At 39.8% G+C, this 13,352-nt stretch overlaps 1 protein-coding gene across 12 annotated transcripts in view; it reads right to left on the bottom strand.

Annotated features, from left to right (window-relative positions):
• The window catches only part of LOC5578520 (polypyrimidine tract-binding protein 2), a 1,002,030-nt gene that overhangs the window by 69,920 nt on the left and 918,758 nt on the right, over positions 1 to 13,352 (bottom strand). For all 12 annotated transcript variants that reach the window (XM_021857613.1, XM_021857609.1, XM_021857612.1 and 9 more), the window contains one exon: positions 7,886 to 7,919. In XM_021857613.1, the coding sequence (XP_021713305.1) occupies positions 7,886 to 7,919 (34 nt within the window). The remainder of the gene's footprint in view (positions 1 to 7,885; positions 7,920 to 13,352) is intronic.

Raw genomic sequence — 13,352 nt, 5'->3', positions numbered from 1 at the left:
GATAATGTTTACAATTTTATTAACATGACCCGACATCGACACGCATGATACTTATGACCGCAAAATCGCCTAAATTTATGCTTTGACTACACTCCAATGAGCACGTGGCATCAAAGCTGTTGTAATGTTCTAATAAGAAACAATTATCCTGAAATCCTGTTGTAGTTTTTCTTCTGCTGTGAAACATTTCAAAAGTTCCGACAATTCTATGAATAAGAGAAGAATATCACCGAAAATTCACGAATATTCTGCCGAATACCTGTTGCAGTGTTCTATACTCATGTGTCATCATTCAAAATCACAGTTGCAATGGAGGGAACAGGATGCTATGGAAAACTGTTTTGAGTGACCATCATACCATAAAATTTTGTTTCTGTATGCTTTCATGAGTCAATAGCAATATATCATGGAGATTTCACCGCAAATTAAAAAAAAAAAAACTCGAATACTTGGCGAACATTCATTCATGTTCATCTTGTTCATCATGTTGAAACTAACGAAACCCGTTCTGAATCACATAACCCAAACCCGATTTAAGTTCGACCGAACAACAATTTGCTTGAAGTTGTTTTTTTACGTTTGCTGAAAACGAAAACGAAAATAATAAATTTGAGAATTTAGAAGAAACAATGTTCCAGAAAATTCCAGAGTTATTCTGTCATATAGCTGTTGCAGTGCTCTACAAATTGCAATTGTATTGATCTAACATTCAAATAGGCTATTGCAGTGCTCTTAAATTGCTGTTGATGCGCTCAATGAAACTTTTCTGTGAAACATTTCCAAGCGTTATTGACAGACAGACAACTTTGGAGCCAAATTTATAAATTTTATCGAGCAACGGACTCATGTTCCGTAACCGGCCGTTTGAGAACGTCGCGACCCATTGGAAGCCCACACAATAGAAACCTCAGCCAGTACAGTTGCTGGCTAGTGTTGTGTGCTATTTCATTACCTAAAAAAATAATGCGCTCTCGGGCTAGGCATTGGATATAAATAGAAAGCGTTGTGTTTGGATGGGCATCTAATTCTTCCAAAAGAGGTGCACTTTGCGAAAAAGGACCACGTGATTATTGAGCTGAAATCGAATTCAGGTTAACTTCTGCGTTCATGAGTCCTCTCATGGCGTAGTGGTAACGCGCCCCAACTAGAGATCGGGGAGTCGTGAGTTCGATTCTCACTGAGAAGACGGGTAACTTTTTCGCAAATCTTCACATCAATTTGTCCATCTAATCCAATTGCAAATTATATGTTATGTTTAGCTTTTCGGTATCAGTAGAATGTTTTGAAACTTTCGAAATGTTTCACAAAAGTGGAAACACTTTAACACCATCTAAGGCTGTTTAGAACCTTATAACAGCATTCAGCCAACATGTTCAATTAAGTAATGTTAGTGCATAAATTTAGGCAATTTTGCAGACATCAACCGCAAGTCGATGTCCGGTAATCATTTTATACTTCTTGACATTACATCGCCAGTGATGTTCTGTTTTCTCAGAGCACTAACTGTCAAATCAAAAGAAACGTTAATTTTGCCCTTTTGCATTCGTACATATACACTACCCACCAAGAGTATGGAATCGTTCCAATACCGAGTGTTCCAGCACTTTTAAGTTTAGCATCACCAAAAACCTAGTAATAAAAGTTTTTCAACAAAAACAAAAAAATCGCTGGGGCTCAGACGTATTTTTGAAGATGACTAGAAAAATACATTGATCTAGCTCATCAGAACCACGAGATAATATTAATTTTAGGTGAGGCTAAACTTTTTAAGGTGCTGCAATATTCAGTATGAGCGATTCGATACTTCTGATGGGTAGTGTACATTAAGAAGGGCCATACTTAGCTTTGAGCTTCGAAATTTTGTTGGAACGTGGCTAGCCACGTTGGGTAAGCTAATCATATTTTAGTTTCGTAATTCGGGGTCCAATTGATCACCAGGAATAATTTGATCATGTAGGTACCTACCAAATAGCAATTTCTTCCAAGGATGCTGAATGCTTCTTTGGCATCACATATATTACCTGTTATAGGTTTTATAGATGTCTGATTATGATTTTATTATTATTTGAAAAGTTAGTTTTGCGTAAAAATATCCACAGTTTTTCAAGGTGTAACCAATACTGCTGAAAAAGTCGGTACTAAACAAGCCGCTGCAAAACCTACATGCAAACTTTAAGCGTTTGAAATGTTGCATAAACTCAATTATGAACTACTGGACTTTTGCCGTCACTTTTGCCCCAGTTGTTATATTCAATCAAAACATGTTTCAATATTCAAGTTCATTTTATGAAATAGGTACTGATTAAGCAGAAATTAACTTGAAATATATCTTAATATCTTAATATCTTCCTTTCTTAAGGATAATACAATAAAAAGCTGTAGAATAGTGATCAATTTGCCCCCGGCTTACGGTTCCAACTAACGATTTCATTACATGGTTCTAAACGAATGCCAGTATGAATGCTGGCGGGAATAATTGGAAGAAGCTCGAAACAATAGGGTCGAACAGACCTATCTCATTTTTTGTACCAAACGCTTGAACTTACGTCGCGCTTACTTCACTTACTGCTACTTACTAGTTTATGCTACACCCCTAGATTTTAACCTTGATTTTGCCTTCCGTGTACCTTCTGAAATGTCAGATAGGAACAACCCCAGTGTCAAAAAGCAAAATCCTAGTGGTTTCTCAATACATTCTTCGCAATAGTGAAAGTAAATTATGAATTAGCTACTTTTGAGCAGGAAAAATAACTGATGTGCTCTATCTTGTTATAGAAAAAAACAAGATTTTTTGAAAAACAAAATACGACCTCATTCTTGAAAGTGTTGTCTCCAATAATCTCATGATAATCTCACAGAACTTTCAAGAAGTAGTTTCCAATTCAATATCTTGACGAGTGGCTGGAGGTCATCGAATAATAAATTTAAATGAGTTTTGGCGAGATTTGTTAAATACATAGAGGAACTTCCTAAAGAACATCTGGAGATTTTCTTGGAAAACTTTTAAAGAAAATTCATTGACGAATTACTGGGATTTACTAGACGGATTTTGGAGAACAAACTCAGAAGAAATACCTGGAGTTATATTAAGAGGCTTCGTTTGGATACAAATGGTAGTTTTGCTTGCAAGATCGTTAACACAACCTGGGGAGACTCATGACGACTTTTTAGTGGCTTCTTTGTGAGATCTGTGGTTGATTTCTAACTAAATCTATAGTAAGAATTTCGACAGAAGCCTGGAGCTTTGGCGAACACTAAGAATTATCGAAGGTATGGTATTTTAAACTTTTCCGAGAGCTAAGGGGCGCAATGCCCCTGGCTACGCCAATGGATGGACTGTAACCCTTCCATGCTGCTGCGGTCTTGTTTCGGGCGATGGGAGATGCGCACATATGTACCAACCACAATGATCCATCCCGTTCCAACAACGGCGCTTATCCCAATTGCAGTGTGCAGAATGTAGAACGAACTCCCCCTGCCCTTCTCCGGTGGAACAGGTGAAAAGTTTTCGTTCATGTGGCTTTGCAACTCTAGCTAGTCTATGCACAGCGTTTTTTTTCTGTCCCACGTTCGTCTCTGAGCCGGCCGAACAAAGCGCCCTCCCATGGTTAACTTTGGTAGGTAACACACGAAAAAAAAAATGACTCACAGTAGAGGTGAAAATTCATATAAATTGTTTCGATCTAGATTGCGGAATTTATTGGTTTAATTTTTGTTGACTAGTTGGCGCTGTTGGCTGCTGGTCGATCGTCCGTCGTCGGCTCTACAGCCCACGGGTGTGATGTAGCGCTTGTTGCATAAATGTGGGGGAAACCCGAACAACTTTGCAGACATGTAGGCGCATGGTTGGGCTGTGATTTTTTGGTTATGTCAGGTTTGGGTCCCTCCCGGGACATGGAAGCTTGCACTCTCCATCTTCGAGCTGAACCGAAGGTACTCAACTCGAAACGATAATGTATTCATGAGTTGATTTACCATCAATTTGTGCTGTCGGAGAATTTGTGCGCAAGAGAATGTATACAGTGTTTCTCGGAGTTGTGTTTGATCCTTTGCTCGCGTCACTTGCTCCTGCGGGGGCGGGTGATGTGAGCAGGATCAATCGTGTCGCGCGTCGCTCGCATGGCATGATTTATTAGTGGCGCGGAACGCGAAGCAGGTTAGTAGTGTTTGATCCTTTGCCTTTGCTCGCGTCGCTTGCTCCTGCGGGGGCGGGTGATGTGAGCAGGATCAATCGTGTCGCGCGTCGCTCACGTGGCATGATTTATTAGTGGCGCGGTTCGCGAAGCAGGTTGGTAGTGTTCGATCCTTAGCTCGCGTCAAATAATTTATCATGGTCTAATCGCTTATCAAAGTGAATCCTGTGACCCAACGATCCTCCCCATTAACAAACATCCCTCCCAGTAACCTTTGTGGAGATGCAGAGGTAAACACGGTCTCCATATAGCAAAGGTTACACACTAACATTCCTTCCTCCAATCCCACCTGACTGCAAGGACGTAGCCGGCGCCGTTATTGACCCTGTATAAATAGAGGCACTGAATTATGCACACTGAAGAAGATTATGGCCAATCCCAGCCGAACTTCTAGTTGATTCTTTGTGCATTTTCACTGACTTCGGTCAATCACGGAATAGCAACCATTGATATGTGTAGTCAGTTTAAAAAAAAAAAAAGAGAATGTATACAGTGTTTCTCGTTTGCAGTGTTTATCGGTTGAAAGGGCCAAGCTGACTGACGGGTTCAGAAAAGACACAAAGATCTAAATGATTGGTACAAATCTTTAAGCGAGAAAATAAATAAATAATTAAAACACTTCTCAGCAAAAGCCAAGAAAACTTATTATAAGAAGCTTGGTAAATATCAAAATGCAATATCAGCAGCATCTTAGTAAAAGCTAAAAAAATCTTCTTAGCAGGAGTTTTGATTTTTTGTTTCAACAAAATAAAAAGGTTGGGAAAGCTTCTAAACAGAAGACTGTAGCTTCTGTTCTCAACAGAAGCTCAGTAGCTTCTCAGACAGAAGCTTTGTAGCTTCTCAGACAGAAGCTTGGAAGCTTTTCAGAAAGAAGCTTGGAAGCTTTTCAGACAAAAGCTTGAAAGCTTCTCTAACAGCAGCTTGAAAACATTTGTAACAGAAGCTTAGAAGCTTCTCTAATAAAAGCATAGAAGCTTCTCGGACAAAATCTTGGAAGTTTTTCTAATAGAAGCTTGGAAGCTTCTCGGACAGAAGCTTGAAATCTTCTCGGATAGAAGCTTAGAAGCTTCTCGGACAGAAGCTTGGAAGCTTCTCAGACAGTAGCTTTAAGCGTCTCAGACAAAAACTTGAAAGCATCTCAGACAGAAGCTTGGAAGCTGCCCAGGCAGAAACTTTAAGCGTTTAAGACAGCAGCTTTAAAGCTTCTCAGGCAGAAGGTTTAAGCGTCTCAGACAAAAGCTTGATAGCTCCTCAAACAGAGGCTTGGAGGTTCCTCAGACAGAAGCTTGAAAGCTTCTCAGACAGAAGCTTCAAGCGTCTCAGATAAAAGCTTAGAAGATTCTCGGACAGAAGCTTGGAAGCTTCTCAGACATAAGCTTGGAAGCTTCTCGGATAGAAGCTTGGAAGCTTTCCCAGACAGCAGATTTCAAGCTACTCCGTTAGAAGCTTGGAAGCTTCACGGATAGAAGCTTGGGAGCTTCTCAGACAGAAGCTTGGAAGCTTCTCAGACAGAAGCTTGGAAGTTTCTCAGAGAGAAGCTTAGAAGTTTATCAGAGAAAAGCTCGGAAGCTTCTCAGACGGAAACTTGGAAACTTTTCGGACAAAAGCTTGGAATTTTCTTCTACAAGAGCTTGAAAACTTTTCGACAGAAGCTTTCAAGTTTTTGACAGAAGCTTGAACCTTTTCAACAGAAGTTTATGTTTTTGGGAGGCTTTGAAGAAGCATATCACATAATATCGTCAAAGCTCCGATTATGTATTAAACAAATCAATTTAAACTAGGGAAAATCTTCAATAGTAAATTAAAGATGCTAACGTTACATCCAAAGTGATTTCCATTGTCGTATGTGTGAAAAACAATTTAAACTTTCAAGTCCCCTTCCATCAAAACCTCGAAAAGTCCCCATTCTCCAGAATCCAATTTCTTGAATTGAAAAAAAACCTGCTTCAAAGTGTCGCACCATGAAAAGAACAACTTTCCCTTTTCACATTTTCCACAATGCAAAAGAACAACAAACAACGCCAAAAAAAATCCGTCATCTTTTGCATCATCCAAATGAGACTTCCTCCCGGGAAAGAAAAAAGTGTCACCTCCTAAAAGAAAAAGAAAACTTTGCCCCTCCTTCGCCGCCTCGTCCTCCCCTAAAGGAACGTGCTTATACGGCGAATCAAAATTTGACACTTGACTGACAGGTCGCGGTTGATGGCGGTAGAGCTTCGCTTCACCGAAAAAATGAAAAAGACGAAAATATCGCTTTCACTTTGTCAACGCGACGACGACAAACTGCCATGTCGAGGCACAACTTTCGCTTTCTTTTCTATTGGATTTTTCGCTGGTTTTGTCGATGAATCTCCTTAGTTCATCTGGTACACGGTGTTTTAGAGGGCGGTCATTCGCGACGACCGACAGTGTTTTCTTTCCAGTATGTCAATCTGTGACAAGTCGACATTACAGATTAATCGATATTTTTCAACGATTCGATTAAGTGTGATGATTTGAACTGCTTATCTGTCATCAACGTTCATTTCCCAACCTCACGTCGATCCCTTGTGCGCTGTGCTGTGCAAATTGAAGTGTGTTTACCTGAAAACAATTCACTCACTCATACAACTATACTCATAATATACAAAAGCACCCAAATACAGTGTTTCACGCTCGCTTTAATAAGGTCCAACCACATCGAAGACGTACAATCTAGAATGAATGCCGACATTAGTTTGACGTACAGTCACCCCACGCAGTTGAATCACCCACAATTTATGAATCAGCTGACTTCAAAAGACAAAATTATTATCAAACTTGTCACAAAACATCACAGAATTATTTTTACTGATAAGAAACTATGTGTAAAAATAATTCTGTGATGTTTTGTGACAAGTTTGATAATAATTTTGTCTTTTGAAATCAGCTGATTCATAAATTGTGGGTGATTCAACTGCGTGGGGTCACTGTATGTCGATTTTTGAAAAATATATGTCGACTTTTGAAAAATATATGTCGACTTTTGGAAAATTATGTCGACTTTTGCAAGTTTCATCAATTGACGCATCCTCGTTGTGCTTGAACCTTCAACTACACTAAAACCGAAACAAAACAATAACAAAGAGGTGAAATTTGATTGGCTCTGAAAGTTTTTTTTTCGGAAAACGGAAAATTTCACAAACAGCTAAAAGGAAACTTTTCTTTTTTGTTTCTCTGTCGAGTGAACAGAATACACAAAACGGAACTGGACTGGATAAGAATTTCGAAAATAACGGAAACCAAAACGAAAACACGGAAAATTAAATTCGATGGAAAAGCGATGAAAACACACACTCACACACAGAAAAGGAAATGAAAATCGGAGAAGATTCAATCGAAAACCAAAAGTAAATAAAAAAATTAATACGAGTAATCAAGAGCGTTGGTTTTGGCTTTGGATTGGGTGGCGGTGTCAAAAAGAGGGTGGTGAAATCGAAGTAACGTGTATGTGTGTGTGCGCGCACGTATGTTTGTGGAAAAAAATCGGAAATTTATGTTCAATAGAAACAAAACTAGGGTGAAACAACATACACAAGTGTAGAAACGGGAAAAAAATAAAATAAATAACAAGGGGACAAACAAAACCAAAAACGAGCGAGAAGTAAATGATAACAGTAATAATAACGATAATAAAAAACGGTAATAACAAAAATATGTGTGTGCGGACATACCAAAGAGGGTAAATAGAGCATCAGGCGTGACCATCTACAGAAGAGAAGAAAAATAGAGAAAAATCAGTTAGCAGATGAGAAATTTCCTTTTCGTGGTTTTTTGGTTTTGATTTTTTTGGGGGTTTTCTTCATTTGATTTTTTTTTTGTTTGTTGGGAAGTATGTATTTCGGTTTTCTCGGAATGTGCGATGGGATTTCGAAATTTCGGTTTCGAGTGATGGAACCGGAAAGATTGGGAACACAATGTTAGAATGTTAAGAACTAGATTAGGAGAGATAGTTGGTAGAATAGATAGACGCTACGGAGAGCGATTGTTTAGAGCATTGGTTGTAGGAAAAAATGGAGTTAAAACATACATAAATAGAAAAGCAAGCAAAAAAGACAGGGAGGATATGACTGCCATGGTTCTTCAAAACTTCAAGGTCGGTTTAGCAAGGGGAATTTCGATTGTTCAGGGGTTCAGGGGACGATGGCTCAGTTTCGACGACCGAGGAGACGGGAAAAACGAAGAATAAAATGTGTAGGAAACGTATCTGCTGTTTATACCAGTTTTATACCAGTTCGCGGGAAACTGCTAGAACATGACATTTGATCGAAAGTGGATACCTGGTGACAAGCGACGAAAAATGAGGGTCATAGTACGCCAAACTCCTTTGATTTCAAGTTTTATACCAGCTTTGGCGCCTACATACTTAAAGAAGGTAATTTTTATTGAACTTCAGTAGCTCAAAAGCCAAAGGACTACCCAGCATATCATAATTCGTATTTCGGTCCAAATGGCTAATATATTGCTGATTGAAGTATGTTCTATGACTTATTAACATTATACCAGCAATATATTGGAAATTTGGTTCGATGTACTGTGTATTGATTACCTGGCAATATAAACATAATTTTAATAATAAAAATGATTAATTCGAGCAAGTACAAGTATTCTAAAAAGCTCGTTTGAATGTTTTTGAAAAACTATCAGGCTGATTTAGGAGCTTACATAACCCTTCCGAAGCGTCTGAAAAAAAAAATGTGAAGCTTATCTGATGCTGAGGAATGTGGATATTTTTTGTGAAGCTTCGAGAATGATTTTGAGAAACATTCATAGAGCTCATTTCAAGGTATTTAAAAGTAATTGGTATATTGTCTGAAAGCCTTTGAAAAGTTTTTTTTCAAGCCATTTAATTTTTTTAGGAAGATTTTAAAATGCTTCTGAGGTGCTGTCAGAATAATATCTGAAAGCCTTCAGGAAGATTTCAGAATGCTTTTGAATTGCTTTCATAATAATTCTAGGATGCTTACAGGAATTTTACGGAGAGTTTTCAGAATGCTACCAAATGGTTTTATGGAAGCATTAAAAATGCATGATGAATTTAGAAATGTTTCTGGAAGCTTCTGAGAAAGCTGTAGAAAACTTTTGCTAATGTTTTTGAGAATTTATATTGAAGAAATTTTGGAAGCATTCAAAATCCATCAAGGGAGTTAAGAAAATGCTTCTTTATTTCTGTTGATCATTGTCTTTGTGAAGCCTGTTATTATTTTTGCGTAGCTTTTAGTCTGATATTGGGTAGCTTTTATAATGCTTTCATAGAGCTATCAGAATGTAAGTTCTCCTGTGTTGGAATAAAAATTACAGAGTGGTGATTCCTGTGACATTTGCTAATTTCTTCTAAAGAGCTTTCTCTATGAAGCATTTAAAATGCTTTTAGTAAGTTTTTAGCATGCTTCAAAAATGCCTTTAGAATGCTTATGGGAAGTTTTCGGATTCAATGCTGCATTCAGACTGCCTTGAAAAGGCTTTTACATATTATAAGTTTTCCAAATGTTTTTTTTTGAAGCCATCTGAAAGCTTTTAGAAGGATTTCTTAATGCTTCAGAGATATTCCTAGAATGCTTCTTAGATGCTCTCAGAATAGTCTGGGATGCTTCCAGGATTCTTTTGGAAAGTTTTCATAACGCTCCCAAATGGTTTCGACCATTTCAAATGCTATTTTTCAATTTTCTGGAAGCTTTTGAGAAGATTTTAGAAAGCTTTTGCTAAAGCTTCTGAGGTTTTCTCTGGGTCTTTCTTTGGAAGCATTCAAAATGTATATTGAAAATTCAGAAAATGCTGCTGTACTTATGTTGAACTTGTCAATCAATCAATCAGGTTTTGAGCTTTTGAGAAGCTAATGCAAGATTCGAGAAAACTCTAAAATGCCTTCAGAATGTTTTTAGAATGCATCAACAATGCCTTCAGTATGTTTTTTACTGTGTTCAGACTGCCTTTTTAATATTCTGTTAAGCATACTATAAGTTTTCCAAATTATTGTTTCAGGCCGTCTGAACGCTTTTAGAAAGATTCTTAAATGCTTCTGAGACACACTCAGAATAAAACCTGAAAGTTTTAGGAGGATTTCAGGATGTTTCTGAGATGCTCTCAAAAAAATTCTAAGATTTTTTAGAATGCTTCCAAATGCTCTCGACAAATGCTTTTGAGAAGCTTTCAGAAAGCTGAGGATTTCTCTGAGTTCTTGCATGGAAACATTCAAAATGTATCTTGGAAGTTTAATAAATGCTTCTGTATTAGAAGTTTTTAGAAGTCTTTAATATTGCATTGAGAATGCTTCTGGGAAGCTCTTGGATTGCTTCAGTTCAGTTATGCATTCAGACAGCTTACACAAGGTTTTCGAATAGAGTCTGCGAACCTTTAAGAATTCTTCAGGTAAGTATTTAGAATTCTTCTGGATAGCTTTTTGAATGCTTCTAGAAAGCTTTGAGAATGCTTCAGAATTCCACAATACTGCATGGAAGCTGTCAGCCTTCTCGGCTTCGTTCAGAAGCCCTCTGGACTTCATTCAGAAGCTCTCTGGACTTCGTTCAAAAGCCCTCTGGACTTCGATCAGAAGCCCTCTGGACTTCGTTCAGAAGCCCTCTGGGCTTCGTTCAGAAGCCTTGTGGGATTTCGCTCAGAAGCCCTCTGGACTTCGTTCAGAAGCCCTCTGGACTTCGTTCAGAAGCCCTTTGGACTTCGTTCAGAAACCCTCAGGATTTCGTTCAGAAGCCCTCTGGACTTCGTTCAAGAGCCCTCTGGACTTCGTTCAAGAGCCCTCTGGACTTCGATCAGAAGCCCTCTGGACTTCGTTCAGAAGCCCTCTGGGCTTCGTTCAGAAGCCTTGTGGGATTTCGCTCAGAAGCCCTCTGGATTTCGTTCAGAAGCCCTCTGGACTTCGTTCAAGAGCCCTCTGGACTTCGTTCAAAAGCCCTCTGGACTTCGATCAGAAGCCCTCTGGACTTCGTTCAGAAGCCCTCTGGGCTTCGTTCAGAAGCCTTGTGGGATTTCGCTCAGAAGCCCTCTGGACTTCGTTCAGAAGCCCTCTGGACTTCGTTCAAGAGCCCTCTGGACTTCGTTCAAGAGCCCTCTGGACTTCGTTCAAGAGCCCTCTGGACTTCGTTCAAGAGGCCTCTGGACTTCGTTCAGAAGCCCTCAGAAATTCGTTCAGAAGCCCTTTGGACATCGTTCAGAAGCCCTTTGGACATCGTTCAGAAGTCCTGTGGATTTCGTTCAGAAGCCCTCTGGACTTCGTTCAGAAGCGCTCTGGACTTCGTTCAGAAGCCCTTTGGACTTTACTCAGAAGCCCTCTGGACTTCGCTTAGAAGCTCTCTGAACATCGTTCAGAAGCCCTACGGACTTCGCTCAGAAGCCCTCTGGATTTAGAATGATTCTGGTAAGCATTTTGAATTTATTTGAATGCTTCTAGATGACTTCCACATGACTTTTGAGAAACTTTTCAAAAGCTTCTCATAAGCATATCGGAAGCTTTAAAAGCATTTTGCCTCTGTTTAGCACCTGAAACTAGTATAATTTCATAAAACCTTTTAATAATTCCCTGTTCTTCCACAATCTTTCCCACAAAGAAAACCAACACACCTGATCCGAATCCGGAAACAATATTTTCTTGCAAACCAAGCACCACAAACACCCCCCAGTTCCTTCCCGGAGGCCCCGTCTCGTGGCATAGACAAATGACCGCGTTTTAATTAAGTCCCCTTGTGCACTTCCCAGCTCAGCTTAGACTTCTAACACCACTAGCTGGTTATGGTCGTCGCTGCACACAGGATGCGGAACCGAAACCATTTCAAGGATGGTGTTGGGAGTTAGAAAAAAAAAAAACAAGAATGATGAAGTGCTATGATGGCGGTCAACCTCACAGCCACGCGATAAAACTGGATTACGCGAACGGCTTCGACGCGAAGACGGGCGGAGGAAAGAATTTTCAGCGAGCTCCGCGCTCCGGCGGGAAATTAGTGTCGGCAATCATAACAAAGGCGAAGCAACGTGGCAAACTTAATAGATTTCGTATCGCTAGTTCGAAGTGGGGTGGATAGGGAGGTGCGGAGGAGCAAAGAAAAATCTACTGATATAAATTTAATGAATTTTTAAGTGAGAGAAAATAAACCGGGGGTTTCTTCTGGAGGCAGCACGAAAAAGGGTTACGAAAATATAATAAAAATAAATGATAATGAGATGAAGCGAATGAGTTTCGCTTTTCACTTTTAGATACAGGCCCTGGGACGTCGGCTACTACCGGAATGATAACGACGACGACGATGGAAAGGGGTAAGGATGGCAACAATTTCTATGAACGACGGTGATGGAGCAGGGAATTTTTACAGCTGGCAAATTTCGACAAATGGATGCCATCGCTGTCAAGCGGGGGAAACGCAACGAGGCACGATTTGGACAATTTGAGCAATTGCGAGAGCGTGACTGTAAGCAGATTTTAGCCCCATTTGCGAGATTATTATCTGTGATGGCACTTGCCTGGGATGGGGTTTCCGGGAATGCGCTTTTCCACCGTATTTCGATTAGGAAGGGGCTTTTCGATGGTTCTTCGAAACAGAGCCAGTCTGGAAAGTCAAATAAATGAAAGATTCCGATCCGGGCATCAAAATTATGTTCAAAATAATCGTTTTCGACAGTTAGACCAGTTTTAGACTAACTGGTATAATTTGATTTTAAAGCTCCGAAACGCAGTTTACGTAGCCACAAATCGACCCCGCTAAGCAATTTCACTTCAAAAGCAAGATTTCATCTCGCAACGAGTGATTATCTTGCCAAAACAACTCCAAAAACCGCTCACAAGACTCCCACTCCCGCCGGTCGCGTCTAGAGCGCACGGGAAAAGTTCTTCTTTCGTGGTTCATTCTCCGCGGGCATCCACCCGCGCGATGTAATAACATCGTTCATTGTGTTATTGCAATTTAATTTGGATAATGAAAATTATCATTCCAAAAGCATTGCGCGAGCACTCTAGTCTCTACGCCAGCTGTCCACGCGGTCCAAAGCTAGAAGGACGAGCAAAACCGTTCACGTAAAGCGATAATAATAAACAAAATGCGCCCGGATGGCAGTGGGGGTGGGTTGGCAGAGCTGGACGCGTAGCAGGTGGACGACTCAAAGAATAACACAGAATAGAGCACGATCAAGATATTT

The sequence above is a fragment of the Aedes aegypti genome, chromosome 1 (genome assembly GCF_002204515.2).
Source record: "Aedes aegypti strain LVP_AGWG chromosome 1, AaegL5.0 Primary Assembly, whole genome shotgun sequence".
NCBI classification, from domain to species: domain Eukaryota; kingdom Metazoa; phylum Arthropoda; class Insecta; order Diptera; family Culicidae; genus Aedes; species Aedes aegypti.
Note: the sequence above shows the minus strand (reverse complement) of the source record. Positions and strands in the feature narration are given on the sequence as shown.